The 16,361-nt window shown below is 40.1% G+C and overlaps 1 protein-coding gene across 4 annotated transcripts in view; it reads left to right on the top strand.

The window, feature by feature from the left end:
• LOC114366075 (mucin-5AC) overlaps positions 1 to 13,198 on the top strand; it is a 30,798-nt gene extending 17,600 nt beyond the window's left edge. For 3 of the 4 annotated variants that reach the window (XM_028322882.1, XM_028322873.1, XM_028322858.1), the window contains 9 exons: positions 4,029 to 4,988; positions 5,098 to 5,271; positions 5,355 to 6,007; positions 6,927 to 7,030; positions 8,187 to 8,293; positions 9,564 to 9,695; positions 10,801 to 10,963; positions 11,547 to 11,696; positions 11,979 to 13,198. In XM_028322882.1, the coding sequence (XP_028178683.1) occupies positions 4,029 to 4,988; positions 5,098 to 5,271; positions 5,355 to 6,007; positions 6,927 to 7,030; positions 8,187 to 8,293; positions 9,564 to 9,695; positions 10,801 to 10,963; positions 11,547 to 11,696; positions 11,979 to 12,194 (2,659 nt within the window). In that variant the 3' untranslated portion in view covers positions 12,195 to 13,198. The remainder of the gene's footprint in view (positions 1 to 4,028; positions 4,989 to 5,097; positions 5,272 to 5,354; positions 6,008 to 6,926; positions 7,031 to 8,186; positions 8,294 to 9,563; positions 9,696 to 10,800; positions 10,964 to 11,546; positions 11,697 to 11,978) is intronic. The other variant, XM_028322866.1, reaches the window with a different exon arrangement.
• Positions 13,199 to 16,361: the final 3,163 nt, after the last annotated feature.

The following is a 16,361-nucleotide window of genomic DNA, read 5'->3' as shown; positions in this document are numbered from 1 at the left end:
CGACATGGTGTTGCTGTGCCCAACGGCAAATGGTCTGTGCAAATTACTGTCGGTGTGTGAAGAATATGCTTCTAAGCATGGACTTCTTTATAATGTCAAAAAAAGTCAATTCATGGTTTTTCGATCAGGTAATAAGAAATCAATTCCAATACCTCCAGTGAAACTTCTCAATGTAGAACTGGAGAGAGTAAATCAATTCAAATACNTCCTGTAGCTGGATAACAAAGTCTCGGTTAGGTTAGGTTAGACTTGCGACCTTACACATACACAGCTGCCGCGGCGCGGTAGCGCCATTTAAGTTTCGGAGAACAAAAAGTGGCGTAATAAAAATAATTTTGTGTAAAAAAAAGTCATTTTAATTATATTTCCGATTGCTGTTTAGGAAATGTGTAATTTTCCTAGGAAATGTGTCTAATATAATTTACATCACACATTTCCGGGTGATTTTAGGACTTATACACAATTCCTAGGAATTGTATACAATGACGGATTTCATACATTTCCTGTAACATATACATTGAATTTACGTTAAAAGTAGCCATTTATTTTGTGGGCACTGTAATGGCGTATTGTGCTGATGTTTCGATTGCGTTATCACATCTTAACAGCGTTTAGATAAGAAGTGTGAATGTGTGGGAAGTGAGCAGCCCTTGACCCACTCCGGAGTCCTACGGACAACAGTAAGGGCCATGACAAGAACGAAATTCGATGATTCGATAGTCAATATTTGATGAGTTTTAACTAAGTTCCTTAGAGGATAAAGAGACAGTAGACTGTAAGGATCATTCAAATCTATCTCGTTGCTTTTCTGTTTGTCTGCCACTGGCTAACTTACCCAAAAACGCTAGAAGACATTGCGTAGATAAATAGGGCAAAAATAAATTAGTGAATTCAGCCGCCGCATTGATCAAATAAAGATTTAATTCTATTAAAGAGATACCTATACATCTAAAAACGATTTTATTCACAAACACTAAAAACGCCGTCAAGCTCAAGACCAGTTTTCATTAATTTGCTACAAAACATTTTTAAATGTCTGACAACTTTCAAGCGAGGAATGAATATAAACTCGCCGTAATTTATATTGTTAATTCAGCTAGCTGAATCTACGTGTTTATTACTATGCATTGTATTCTGTATTGTTCGCTTACATTCGCAAGTAAAAGTTAGTGCATTACGATTGCAGTAATAAGCGAGTACGCAAGTGATTCAATGTTATCATTTGTCTAAAGTTCTAAACTGTTATCTTTAATAGCGCCTTCATGGCCGCTCTAGCCAACAATGACATAACAATGCGTCGCACTCCGCTGCCCGGGAAGCATCGAAACACTCGTTAACCGCGCAATTTACCAGATAACTTAATTAAGACGCATAATGAGCTTACTATTCAACCTTGCACTTTAAACATTAGCCAATTCGAACATGGAGCAAGCCCCTATTATACCAAATTTTGAAAACAGTATTAAAATTCTGTTTTCGCGTTAGTTGTTGGTTGAAAATTTAACTCGCTGTCAACATTTGCGTATGGACTACAAATTAACCCGACCAATTCCGTTGCAAAAAGCTATTACGATGTTACGAACGTAATAAATGTAACGCATTTCACCGGAAGAACGTCAAGTTCGTTTAAACGTGTATTTAACTCGCATACGAATTGTGGTAGGATTACGAGTAATTCACCAACAACGTTAAGTGCGCGGTGGTAAGTGAGCACAATCACGTCATTATCAAAGTGTTGTAGTCGCTTGCAGTTCTCGTCACGTTCGCTGCGGCCACGTGCGGGCTGAAGGCGCTTGAACCCAGATGCAATCGAGTCACGGAGAACGAGACACCATCACACGATGCCAGATTTGGTACTTTCTTGTGACATGACCGAAGTTTAGGTGCACTCTACATTTGAGAGACAATTATAGTTATAAGTTCTACAGCACGTGAGATCCTGCCAATTTCTAAATAAAACAAAAAGCTGATCGAGTTGTGTAGTAACGATACCAATTCGATTAGATACACATAGATACGACTAAGATAACATGTATGATACAGTTTTAGTAAATATGGTGAAACACAATGTAAAGTAACTACACATTTTATTGCACCCTTTGTATAGTTTCAAGGTCGTATTCACACTGACTTTCGATTTTAAAAAGAAAAGCGACCAATTTCGCCATGTAGGTTTCCTTAATTGTTTTATAGTCAGCAATTAATTGATCGACCAATTTTGCTCGGTTAAAAGAATTCTCTACGGTGCACGCGAAATGTTTTGTGACACTTAACTTTTTACTGTTTTGCTGGAAAATATGTTTTTCCGCTGTTTAAAGGTGTGCTAGTGGTTCTAAGAAACGTAGTAAACTTATAAGCTTAAGTCAAGTGCTCTAACGAGATGCCAATTAGGAAAAAGTTGACGCTTTACAAAGAAGAGACATCAGGCTTTAGTTGGTTGCGGCTGAAACCAGTTTTGAAGAGGTTTCAGTCCAGGCATGTTGGCCTTCCTTTTAGTGGTAGGTTCCCATAGTATTGTACGTGCTTAATGTGCAGTAGAGGGCGCCGGGACAGGCCAGCGTAGAGTGGTCGCTGGCGCTACGTTCACATAGCCTTGCGCGACGCGACCTTACCTCCAGTGAAATTGAACGGCTACGCACATACCAGTCTGTTGCAAGGACTATTGGAGCTGATTACCCAGTTCCGATGTAAGCAACCCCATTTAGAAAAAGTAGTTCTGGCCCTTTTCCTGTGCAAAATGTAAACAACTATCAAGCTCATAACAAAACATGATGTAGAGTCCAGGATAACTCGCTGCAGAGAACAGTCCTAAGCAAAAATATAAATGTGAATGGATGATTGTCTCTATCAGATGATTTGGTTGATATTAGGCTGAATGTCAACCGTACTAATAGATATTTATGCCGGTTAAACTGAAATAAAAACTATGATATGGTAACTATCTTCAAATTATTTGCATTATTTCTAGTCATATTTTAAACAAAAACATGTCATTGGGCTGTGCATAATTTATGCGTCTTATAAGTTGTATTTCATTATGACTGGAGATATCCCTCATTAAAGTTCCGCATGCCGACCAACGCGTAAGAAATTGCACGGAAGCACAACTCTTCCGAGTGGAGTAGGTAATTGGATTTGCAGTCAATAACGTAGCCATGATATAAATTATTGCACTCTTTTATTTAAAATACCCGTGCGACGCTGTATATGGCCATAGCAACGCGACAACTATTTGTCCGGCAAGGTGAATATCGAAAATACTTTCAAGTTCACTTCATCAGGAACCAACTAAAATAAATCGGGTTTTGTGTCTAGTATTTTTTTACTATCTCCGTCGTGATTCGTTTGCGGTTTCACAACTCACATTTATCAGTACTTTCGTTATGGATGAGGCATCATAATCTGGCCATCGCTAATGGGTAATGGCGATCCGCGGCAGATAGCATTGTTGTGTATTGGTCGCGAGCGGCCGCGCGAGAGCGTCCGCGGCGAAAGTGATCGTCATCATATTGCCTCATCGATCTGCACTTGTGGAATCAGCACGCGTAATACACCCACGCTCCGATTTTCGCCGGCAATTTCTCACGACCACATCGCATTTGCAACTATTGCAATCGACAATGATTGTTTTGCAGCCATCTAGTGTGTTTTCACACAACCTCTTTGCACACCGTGCAACTGTGTCAAATATTGATAGGCTATGCAAATGCAATAAGTGTTACGAAACGAATTACAAAAACAGCGTTAAAAGCGCATGAATACATTAAGCCTTCATCGATACGGCACTGAATCGCGACGTCTTTGATATGCTAATATCGATGTACACTTTGTAACGCGGGAATGCAGTGATGAAATGCAACAATAGATGAGTCAGGATTCCTTGTTTCATGCGATGACAAAGCTCGTAGGCGCAGCAGCTGTCTTTTTGCTGACTCACGCAGTGCCGGGTCTGCGCGTGCCTTGATGTAACAAACTTTCGTAACCCACTATCTGCCCACAAATCTTAAAGCTCGTTTCCTTTGTTACAGATGTTTACTGGTCTGCGCAGTCTACCGGACAAATGCCGACGTAGATATCATCACAGAGCCGAGACAAGGGCAAGAATATGTTTTAGTTAGTTCAGGACAACAAACTCCAATCAGGAACTTTGAAACATCACACAAAATACCAGAGAAACATCCACACCATCGCATCCTCAAACCTGACGATGAAAAGATCACAAAGAAGACGCATAGTTCCAAAATTAGACATCCTTCCGAGGGAATCATTTCAATCGAAGAAGACAAAAAAGCAATTTATAAAAAGGGACAAAAACTTAAGGCAGCTGAATCGATCGAGGTCGATGTTCCTGTATCTAAGCTCGAGGACATTAAGATAAAGGAGTACTCGAAGAATGTCGAGACCAATCCAAAAATGGCAGTTGCCCTTGAGGCTATGTCTGAATCCGGGAAACTGACCAGTGAATCAGGCACGACAACCCAGAAACCGGTCCTGACTACTGCCCCACCCGCAACCACAAAAGCTTTCGATTACATTCCAATCAATTTCGACACGATTGATGACATCAACAGCGGTCTTTTGTCGTCTAATGTACAACTGGAAACTGCCGGATCCGAGCAAAAACAACACTCGCGCATCCAAATCAAGAAAGGACCTAACGGTCAAGACTATGAGTACGAATACATCTATTATTACTACGACGAGGAAGAAGGCGGCGCTAAAAAAGAGGGCAAGGACAAGACTCCTTCGAGCACAGCTGCCTCTGTGCACAATTCTCACGATGGCCCAGTGAAAGTGGACTTAGAAAACCAAATCGCCAAGGAGAACAAGCAAAGTAGAAACAAATACAGCACCATTGATAGGTCTAGTGCAACTACAGCTTCCACCCCCGAGACACAGAATGAAATCCTTCCTGCTACAAGCAGAGGTCGTCAGCGAGGACGCAACCTCACACCAGCACCCGTTGAGGAGGAAATTGAAGAAGACAGGTACATAATATTTTTAACGTTAATAATTTACACATTGTTAGTTGTCGTTTTTAAGTATGTTCTGGCAGTCATTTGAACACTCTACATTTTTATTGTTGTTAATTTGTAGATTGCCATCAAGCACTCGCTTCCCTCCGCGCGGCCGCAACCTAGCTACTGCCACTACTACCACATCCGCGCCTGAAGTGTCAGAAGCGCCCAAACAGCGAGGTCGTCCCCAGATCGACAACATCGCCGACGAATCCTCCGGTCAAACCAGGAGCAGAACCCGTGCCCACATCAGGTAAATGTCACAGCACATCAACAAATGATTACCTTATTAATGTGCATTAGTTTCACATTAGTGATTGTTTATTTTATTTACAGACGCCCAAGTTCCGAATTGGTAGACTTAGATAGCTTCAAGACTCACTCAGGAGATATCCCATCGCCATCGCAGTACAAGGAGCCCCCATCGAGATACTCATCAGAATCAAAGACAACCACCGAAGTTCCAGAATCTGAAGAAGTATCAGACTCTAAGGAGTCAGCTAGAGATGGCCATAGTTTGTCGTCGGGCTTTAAATTCCAGGAAGTCGAGGATGACTCGAAATTGCCGTCTGATTACAAGCAGACGACAACGTACGAGCAGGACACGACGGAGTACACAACGATGACAGCTATGGAGAAGGTTGCTTTAGATTTGTACGCGTATTTGGCGGGTGAGAATCTGAACAATGAGATCAGCCCGAGCAGTGATTTGATGAGCTTCGATGGCACAACCACGGTGGATGATGAGTCGTGGACGACGGAGTCTATGAGCACGACGGAGGAGGCCACGACGCCGACCACCACAACCACTACCACGACGACCACGACCACGACGACGACGACGACGCCCGCTCCCACCACCACCACCACAGCGGCGCCGTCAACGCGCCCGTCGCGCTTCAAGGGCCGCCCTGGAGCCCGCGCCCGCGTCTCTACCACCACCGCCGCCGCCACAGAAGCGCCGCAAGAGACCTCCACAAGAACTAGAGGTAAACAAAACGGAGAATCCTCTATGGACCTGACATGGCAATGGGAAATTACTTAATCTTAAATACATTTTGAATCACTGATTGTTTTCAATAAAACTTTCTTTACTTCATTCCCATATCAGATCCACTGGTCATATTCATAAAGTATGTTCACAAAGTTGAGTGTATAGGTAATCAACTTTCAACGATTCATAACTTGTTTTCATTGAGAGATCTTTCCGTTAATAAGTGTCATCTCTAGATTAACTATGTGAACGTACCTACTCGTATAGATAAAAGAGTAATTATTAACATTATCGTTAGGTTCATTTTGATATCCATAAACTTTAGTGTCGGCCGTAACCGGCTGTTTACTCCACCGACAAGTTTTATCTTATGCAGTAGCTATAATTTGCATTGCGAAAGCGATATTTAAATTATTCATGTTGCCTTGCGATTGGTTTTATAGTGGAAATGTATATTGCTCCTACATGCGAATACAATATGACTACAAAAGTGTTCATGTGCCATTATATAAAATGCTTATTGAGACATTCAATTACCGTCTGCCCGTAAATGTATAACTGCAGCGACATTCGAATGCAACATTGGTCATACTCGTAACATTGCACGATTACTTAACGATTAATTACATATTTGCGTTCAGACTTCTTGCAATCAAACGAAACTTAACAATCATCACTGAATTATTTGATAGAATGTGAACTAATAACTACTAATGACTGATTGATCAGTTCATAAATCTGGTAGAAATCTTGTCATTGTAAACAATTTACTTAAAAATAATATTGTAAATTCTCTTTGTATCCAATGTTGCCTGTGTAGATGTTGTTATAGATTTGTGGCCAGACGAAGTGTGCGGTTAATCAGGGTATTGTCCTGTGAATTGTGTGATGCAATAACGAGTGTTTGTTGGCAGGTCGCTTCAGCAAGCCGGGCGTGCGCAAGAGCAGTACCGCGGCCAGCCCGGCCGCCGAGGCCACTCCCGCGCCCGCCGCCGAGAAACCAGCTTCCCAACCTAAGGTACATATCTCAATACACCTCCACCTAACCTAGACTAAGTTCCTGTAAAGCGATGTGCTTCAGCGACCGATGATATTTGCAATGCGAATTTGTTACAACACCAACACCACACGTGTTATTTTTAGAAAGTCACAGACGGCTCTTCGGGCTAGCTCTGTTACTACATTTTCGTCCTTCTCCGTTATGCAAAGAATATGTTGATTATGTGTCGAATGGTGTCAATAATTTTTCAACATCCAAAGTAAACAAACATATTTTATCGGTCACAGCTAAAGTGTTTATATGACACGTTTAAGATGCAAAGATCTCTATCCAACTCTTACAAAATAAAGGTGTCAGTCGTGTGGTTGCGGCAGAATAAGAATGGGACCAGTTCTTCTTCCCGTGAATGTCGTAAGAGGCATGTAAAGGACAAATATGCGAACATCAGGCCTCATACCCGTCTGGCCAACGTGGGGAGTGTAGGCCAAGTCTTAATTGCCTCTGATACGTCAGAGGGTCGTGCTCCTGCACTGGACACTAGACCTGGAGATATTTCTGTTGGAAAGTTAGAAACTTTTTGGTTAAACGCAAGCATATTTGAATATTTGAATTTGGCACTCCGCTGTCAATGTAAGGTTTCCAGACTTCTGGATCAGTCACTCGATCTCATGTAGTCTTTGTGTGCTGTACCTCTAGTACGAAAAACTTTCGAGTTCGTTTCGTTGCGTATTCAAAGTGTCATCGAAAAATTTTGTATGAAAAATTAAACAGCGCCCCCTAGGGCGGCTATAATATAGGGGGCGCTGTTTAATTTTTCATACAAAATTTTTCGATGACACTTTGAATACGCAACGAAACGAACTCAAAAGTTTTTCGTACTAGAGGTACTGTATGTTCCAAAATAAATCCGTGGTAATCTTCGTGGTCTTTTCCTTCTTACGATCCAAACTCCAACATGGTAGCAGAGCGTAGTTAGAAAAAAGACCACGAAGATTACCACGGATTTATTTTAGAACATACATCACTCGATCTCATGTAGTCTCTGTGTGCTGTATGTTCTAAAATAAATCCGTGGTAATCTTCGTGGTCTTTTCCTTCTTACGCTCCAAACTCCAACAATTTCATAGTATTATAGAACATATGGTATCAACATGCTTACGAGAGCATTTTTCAGCAGGCCTTCGGTCGCCGTGGTTTGTACGGCGCTCGCCCTCGGCCCAGCCCCACCACAGCCGCGCCCTCGGAGGACGGTGCCGCCCCCAGCGAAGCACCAGCACCTAGGTAACCCTCACACCTATTATTAAGAAGCCAAGGTATCTTTTAGCCTTCAACCTCAGAGTTGGAATTGTGTAAGTAAAGCAATCGTTATCATTTGACAGTTCATAACGTACGATTATTCTGTCAAATGCTCTGTTTAACTAACTTTATCGTACGTTATGAACTGTCAAATGATTACGATTGCTTTACAAAATTCCACCTCTGGCCCACTGCTTTTTCTCACCCACGTAAATACTCGTATCTTGAAACAATAACAAAAAATGTATTTATGTGTTTAGCTCAATCAGCTTCAATGCAAAAAATTAAGTGTATTTTTTCCTTTATTATGATAGCTCCTACAAAAACGCGCGCGCGCAAGCATGCACTTTCAGTTTTACACGTACGAGTATCACGTGGGCCACTGTCGGTTTAAGCATTCTATAGAATGAATAGAGTCAAACATCCTTATTAATATAAAATTGCACCTAGGATGAACCCTGGATTAAAATGACATTTCCATGCTAAATGAACTAGGGCGTAACTTTTATTAATGGGGGATATTGTTTACGAGTATTTAATACTGCAATTGACAACAACAATTTTAGCAGTACAATCTTTAGGTACGTCTCGTTTCTATCCATCGAGTAAAAAATTCTGAGAAAATTGCGTATCAGACGGTCATGCAGACAGACACACTCTTAAAAGGATTTCTGTTATTTCAAATGCTGTACGGTATCCTAAAAAGGAATTAATTTCACTGCAAAACTTTTTCCTTATCAGGCAAATGCGGCCATGTTTACAAATACGCTAAAGTTACATAAATAGGCCAGTGGCAAAGGCCCGGCGCAGGCGCAGCGCCGAACGCGGAGATGTGTGCTGAACGGGTTTCGCTGTCACGGCTTCGCTGCGGAACTGAATGTGTGCCAGAGCCTTAATTGATCATTGCGAGCCAATGAGTGTTGCGACCCAATAATTCACATACATAATCGTTCACTTACTTATCGCGTAGGTGGCGTAGGTTGGAACTACTCTGGTGTCAGACCAGTGGCACAGCGTTCCTTAGGCGGGCCCTGTATAAAAATTAGAAAGGAGCCCCCCATAAAAAAAAGTTATTTGGATCATGAGGCCCTTTTCTTCTAAAAAGATCATTGCTAAATTTCAATTGCAAAACCCAGTTTGCCCCAAAAATAGCGCATAATATCGGCACGTTCGAATTTGACTCACGACAGTGCAGGATTGTCGTGGGATCGGGCCCTAAGGATCAATGAAATAATAACGGTTGGTGTCATTCCAGGAATCGCCTCCGCCCTACGTTGAGGAGGACCACGACCACCACAACCGGAGCCCCTTCGGAGGACGAGCCCTCTCCCAACGCCGGCTCGGAGGAAGTCGCCGAGACTACGCCCACTCCATCCAGAACTGCTGGGTAATTGGCATTTTACAAAAACAACTTATTTGTCTCCTGTCATTCGCTTTGCATTTAAGGGAAGTCGAAGTGAAGAAAAGCTTTAGCTTCGAACTCATCCTAATGATTAATTTAATTGCGGTTCCAATGACAGTTTAACTTTCCCCCGGGTCTAATTTGACCTTCACTGGTTGGGTTTTTATTAGCGGTCAAACTTTAGGTCCTGGATACACAACAGTTGCAGCGGTGGGAACGAATTGTGGGAATAGGCCCGCCATTTGATAAAAAAACGGATAATTACACTGTCATAAAAAGAGCTTTGTACATTTTTATTGGAGAAATTGATTTCCATTGGCATTTTCTCGAAAGAGATCGCTCGTTTACAATTCTAATATGTTTTACCCCTTTTTTAACTGTTTTCACTTGAGCTCAACTACTAGGTACTCGTAGTTCGAACAATAGATAACTGTTTTACATTTTAAATCGAATATTTAAAGAAAATAAATCTTAAATAGCTATGCTGTGAGAAGTTTTAACTCAAAAAATAACACGTAACTTTCAGATTAGATTTACTGATACAATATCAAAAATCGTTGCAAGTCACTTCATAAAATTGTCGGTAGGCAGAAATGACAGAAAGTAATGACTTGGCTTTCTAATTACAGTTTTAACTGCTGAAGATAAATAATTGTTTCATTGACAGTGCACTGTCAGGGTCCTTTCTAAGAGAAAACCTGCCTGGCGGTGACCAGCATGACTGCTTGATGGGCATCGATGGAAATAGCGCTACCATTAACGATAAAAGATATTTCCTGCAGACTTATGGGGGATAAATGAGTAGACTCGTTCTGCTGGATACCTTAACCGTCGTTTTAGTAATAGTTTTTAAATGGAACCTTATTGATTTGGTACTTACTCGTAATAGGAATAAAGCATGCGTGGTAAGAAAGACCTAATATGTAGTTCGTTTTGTGAAGTTCTGATTAATACCGTCGTTTCATATAATAAACAATCTAATTTTGATATGAATACCTACCTATACTTTACTTACCGAAATAATAGATAAATACAAAGCTCCTTTAAATAATATCGTGGGGAATATATTCAAATGGATTTATAATTTCAGACGCCCCAGGCCCCTGAGGCCCGCGTCTTTGCGCCCCGGGGCCCGGCTGAACCTGCGCCCCGCCCCACGTGTGAAGGTCGGGGCCCCTGCCACGGAGGCCGCATCCGAGTCCCCCGCGGAGACCTCGGCCCCTGACGCCCCTTCCACTGATGCTGATGCTGAGGTATGAAAAAAGTAGAGCAAAAAGTATTTTATTGCAAAATAAGGTTTACAGACGGTTTATCTAGTGGCTGCTGACGTGACACACCTTAGCAATAAAAGCACAGCTTACTGTGCTTGTGTCGCTTCAGCTGGTAACTTTTTTTTGGTTACTCCTGCTACACCACTGCAAGTGCCTTTGTACCTGTAATAAAGGTGATTATATTAGCATGAATTTCACCCACATTTTTATGAGATATCTTTTCTTTCCTAAATAGAGCCATAGAGCAACAGTAACTCTATTTTCTTCTGCTATTTATTTTTTATCACCAAGATACTGAAGTGTAAGACCCAGCTCGATGAACCGACTATCCCAAGAGGATAATGTGAGATCGCTCTTCGCGCGCTTATTGGGGAAGTCCAGTAAGTGGTGGAGAGTTATAATATTGCTGAAATGATGATGAATTGATGATGAAGACAATATCCGTCGTGATTACTTGAATGTAAATTTTTGTTCTGTTGTGGCCGTTTAACTTACTGTGGTGAGAAAAAATATTATTCATGCCCATGTTAAATGCATACATAACTAAAAAGGACTTTTTTCAAAGGGATCATCGCCAACTCCCGCTCCTGAGAACCCAAGGCTGCGTCTGCGCAACAGGCTGCAGGTGTCACCTTCCCCCAAGCCGAAAGTGGCCGCCGCCCCTCCCGCACGCCGTCCCAACCCCTTGCTGAAGAGGAAACTACCGTCTACTGAGGTAAATTTTGGTTATTTTCTCCTATCATTAGCTTTTGTGAGATTATTCTTTTGTAGAAGACTCGTCTTTGAAAGTAAATCAAGGCTTGATTCAGAAAGGCTTTGTTCTCAATCTGACATTTTCGACTATACGTTTTATTTAAAGTCCAAACCTAATTAGTACTTAGGCACCCAATGAAATCTTTCAAAGGTTTGTTAGTCCCTGGACTTTTTGACTGCACCTAAATCAATATTTTTGCGTGGTTGGGTAAGACCCTCAATATAACCTTCATCAAAATTGCAGGCAACCACAGAAGCCGCGAAGAAAGCATCGACTGAGACGACTGAAGAGAGCACCATTGCTGAGAAGAGCGAGACGGAGACTGAGCCCCAACCGGCCGAGACGACGCCAGCGCCGCCCTTGCGGGGACTGGACGCACTATTCGCGAGGAGGCGCGCGGCGGGGGGCATCGGGGCCCGCCCCGCGCGCCCCGCCAGGGGCGCCCGCTACCCCAAATAAATATTAACCCCCAACATAACTGGTAAACACTCAATGACTTGGTGTACCGCTCATAGACATTTCCCATCAAATTAATGTTCAATTTTTAAATTTTATTTAGTCAAGCAATATTAATAAGGTTTGATGACGACGAACGATTTTTTTTCTGGTCAAACTGTATGTCCTGAAATATCAATAACACTAGCTAGGCTTCATTTAAATGCCTACAGGAACTGCAATGGTTAGATTTCTTTGCCATCATATCACCAAACATTAAAAGTATTTTTTTTAACTAAACAGTTTGTGAACGGTACACTATGATCATTACTTTAGTCAATTTACTCCCCAAATTGTCTAGACTAGTATTTCATCTACTATCTATATTTGTCATTTTCAATAGTTTACAGTATCTGTAATTAATTAGGTACCTACTTCTGTAAGTTTTATTTTTCCATATTTTACGTCTTTTCGTTTAGTGGTGTCCTATAACTATTTGATTACTTTTTTATACTCTCTGACTTTAAATTTATATTAATGTACATATTAGTAGTTAATAATACTTGTTACAATTGCGTTTTTGAGATTTGTTTCCAAAAGCCGATTTTAATCATTGTTTCTCATGACACTTCAAATCTATTTCACCAAAGTTTCAGTACATACGTGTAACATCGACACACATCGAGTGTCCATTAAATTTATAGGTAAAACGTAAAAATGTATTATACTAAGTGCTTTACTAGAGCTTCAGTTATGTCCTTTCAAGTTATCTTCAGCAAAGTTCGGCGTTAGAATCTCAATTTCAACCTGAAGTCACCAAAATAACTTAGAATTTCAAAAAAATTGCCTGGCATTTGGTCATTCGGCCTTACATTAAGTTTACTTTTAAGTAGATATTTGGTAATGTTTAGGTATGTATGGATTAAAAATTATACTCATTATTTCTCTATTTATTCTGTTAAGAGGAACTTGTAGGGCCAAGTGAGGAAGACGTTTCTTTAGTTCCATCACCGACCAACGATAGGACTGTCCAGCCGAAGCACTGAATGCAAGTGCCATCGTGATATGTGTTGTATCTTTCGTAAGTGTGATAATAAATATAATATTAAGATAATAAATTGACGTTTTATTAATTTCCCATACTTATTCCAAGCCCAAATCTACTATATACCTAAAAATAAGTCGGGTTTTCCTTTCTGACGCTATAACTCCCTGAACGCACGAACCGATTTCCACGGTTTTGCATTTGTTGAAAGTCTCGGGCTCCGTGAGGTTTATAGCAAAGAAAATTCAGGAAAATTTAACAAACGAAATTCCACGCGGGCGATGCCGCGGGCGGAAAGCTAGTCATCTTTAAAAGTAACACTGCCTATACCAATGATAGTGCTAAAATTTCTAAAAGTAAGTAAGTATATCACTTGCCTATTGGAGATAACTAAAACCTTGATCTGGTAAAATGTGGTTATTAGAAGACTACGAACCAGTTTGCAACCGGTATATCGGATCGGTAGGTGACAGCGACAACAGCAGATAGAGTCATAGCAACATATTCATAAATATTATTATATTCATATTAAATTGTTTTCTTTTATGATAAACGATAATGATAAACCAATGTAACTGACAACTAGATTTCGATATTGCGCATATCAAAGTTGTTGCATCACCAAAATCACCCTCTTCGGCTTGATCAATATTTTTTAAACTTATGGCAGATTTTTCAACCATCGAATAACATAATGAATTATCTTCCAACTGAAGAATAGGTAAAATTGTCATTTTGTCGTATTTCCCATACAGAACTGTCAATAGGCATTTTCTTTTACTTTTCAGTTAAAAGTTATTCGATGACTGAAATATGCCCTCAGGAAAATGTTACTTGAAGCGTTTGAGTAAATGACTAGCTGACATCCCAATGTTAAACTGGTAAGTTTTCCAAGCCTAGTGATTCCCGTAACTGCACTGAAATACCAGGGATAGCAGGTTCGGTTTATTCCCGTTGTCCCCACCAGTGGAGGCAACGGGAATTTAAATAAATGATCCCACTAGTGGGAATGAATTTTAGTGGGAAACCGGAATAAACCGCAGCTCAGGTTGAATCCTCGCACTATAAGACACATACCTATGTATCTTGTCTGCATGAACATGAACAGCTCTGTTATTAGTCTGGGTGTTTGCTATGTTGAAAAGTAGGTAACTTATATTAACCAACTAAAGCTGAGTTGCACCACCTAACTTTGGCCGTAACTTTGACGATAACCGGTGCTTTTTGTATGGATTTTGACAGATTTTTGACGTTTGTTATAGTCAAAGTAAGATGGTGCTGTAACTCAACCTAAAGAAGTGTAAAGCTGTTTTATAAGCGTTGTCTATAGCAAGTTCAGGGAAGATTTATTTTACAAAGCTAATAATAAAAAAAAATGATAGAGATATTAAACACTGATTGTCCAGAAAATAATTATATGCTTTGATTGGAAGTCCGATTCACCCAAGTCAAGACGTTCTCTTAGAGCTTAAAAAATTCGTTACAATTCTTATGATATTATAATACCAATATTAGATAAAACCCCTATGAGAGTCAGAATGAGAACCTAACTGCTTCAAAGACTGGTCTTTTTCTGAAAACCCTGTAGGTACCTATATCGTAATTCCATAGAACTTGTTAATTTGTTATAGTACATTGTGTTTATGAGCTCCATGATTGGAGGGAAACCTGTAATTAGTAAGTAATAATAAGTAATTTAAGATTCTTTATCAAATTAAATGGGCATAACTTGATTTCGATAAAAACACAGCATTTCAAGACAGCATAGTAGTACGAGAGCCCTCGACCAAAACCATGTGTCATAGCAATACGGCAAAAACCCTATAAAATCGTTAGATTGTATGATTCTGAACCCGACTAGGTGTGTAGTAACGGTCGAAAGTGTAGCAACTGAGTGGGAGGCCATTTCTGCTGTGTCAAAAAAAAAAGACAGTCGGTATTATACGTCTGATAGTGAAAATGTACATAGATTTTATAATTGTAACGTAAATGCGCCTATTACCGCCAGTTTAAGCTGACTTCGGATAAACGTTAGAAAATTAGATATAAGACGTGGTGATAGAAAAGACACTTTAATTTATTTATAACAATGATGAAGTAATCTTTGAATTCAAGTAGTAACAATGAGTATTCAATCACACAATAATTAATAAATAGCAATTTAATCTGAATAAGCAGTTGTTTCTATTACCGACCTATAGACGAGGTGTGTTTCTATTAACGTTTTTTCTGTTTCTATTACCGACCGCTAAGAGTAGCATTCGGATCAAGACGACCGCGACGCGAGACCGCGACTCGAGACCGCGACAGGTCATAGCAATACGGCAAAAACCCTATAAAATCGTTAGATTGTATGATTCTGAACCCGACTAGGTGTGTAGTAACGGTCGAAAGTGTAGCAACTGAGTGGGAGGCCATTTCTGCTGTGTCAAAAAAAAAAGACAGTCGGTATTATAGCAATACGTCTGATAGTGAAAATGTACATAGATTTTATAATTGTATTACGAAAAAGTTTGTTTTCAGACATTTTGCGCGTAGCATATAGCCTGTGCGCATTTTTGAAAATGTCAACAAATTTAGCCGACCTGTATCATAGCAATACGGATAATTATTTTTTTTAACTTTTCGTATTGCTGCCATGATTACCAAAAACCTGTTTTCAGACACTTTAAGTGTATCAAAAAGTTGTATGATAGAGAAGGTGCTACACTTAATTTGTCTGATATAAATTTTTTGCACATGTGGACAACTTATTTTATCATGTCCAACAATTTTCAGACATATTGCTATGATACCGATCGGTAAAATTTGTTAACATTTTCAAAACGGTCTCAAAATTTAATGCGTTCACATTTCCGTCTGAAAATTGTTTTGTTCGCATCAAATAACCAAAATTTACTAATAAAAAAGATTTTCAGACGTATTGCTATGAGACATTTTTTTTGTCTCATTTTTAATTCTTTTAAGTGATTTTACGGGTTTGCGCTACACCACTAACGTCTGAAAATAATGTTTCCGGTATCTCAGAACTATCATTCAACTACAGTCTGCAAATCAGACATATTGCTATGATGCAGTTCGGTAAAATTCTTTGACAATTTTGAAAATTCGGTCAGATCAAACGCTACGCGGAAAATGTCTGATAT

Source organism: Ostrinia furnacalis, unplaced genomic scaffold (genome assembly GCF_004193835.3).
Source record: "Ostrinia furnacalis isolate ACB-3 unplaced genomic scaffold, ASM419383v2 OfSCF0069, whole genome shotgun sequence".
In the NCBI taxonomy this organism is placed as follows: Eukaryota; Metazoa; Arthropoda; class Insecta; order Lepidoptera; family Crambidae; genus Ostrinia; species Ostrinia furnacalis.
This window is presented reverse-complemented; position numbering and strand designations above follow the sequence as displayed.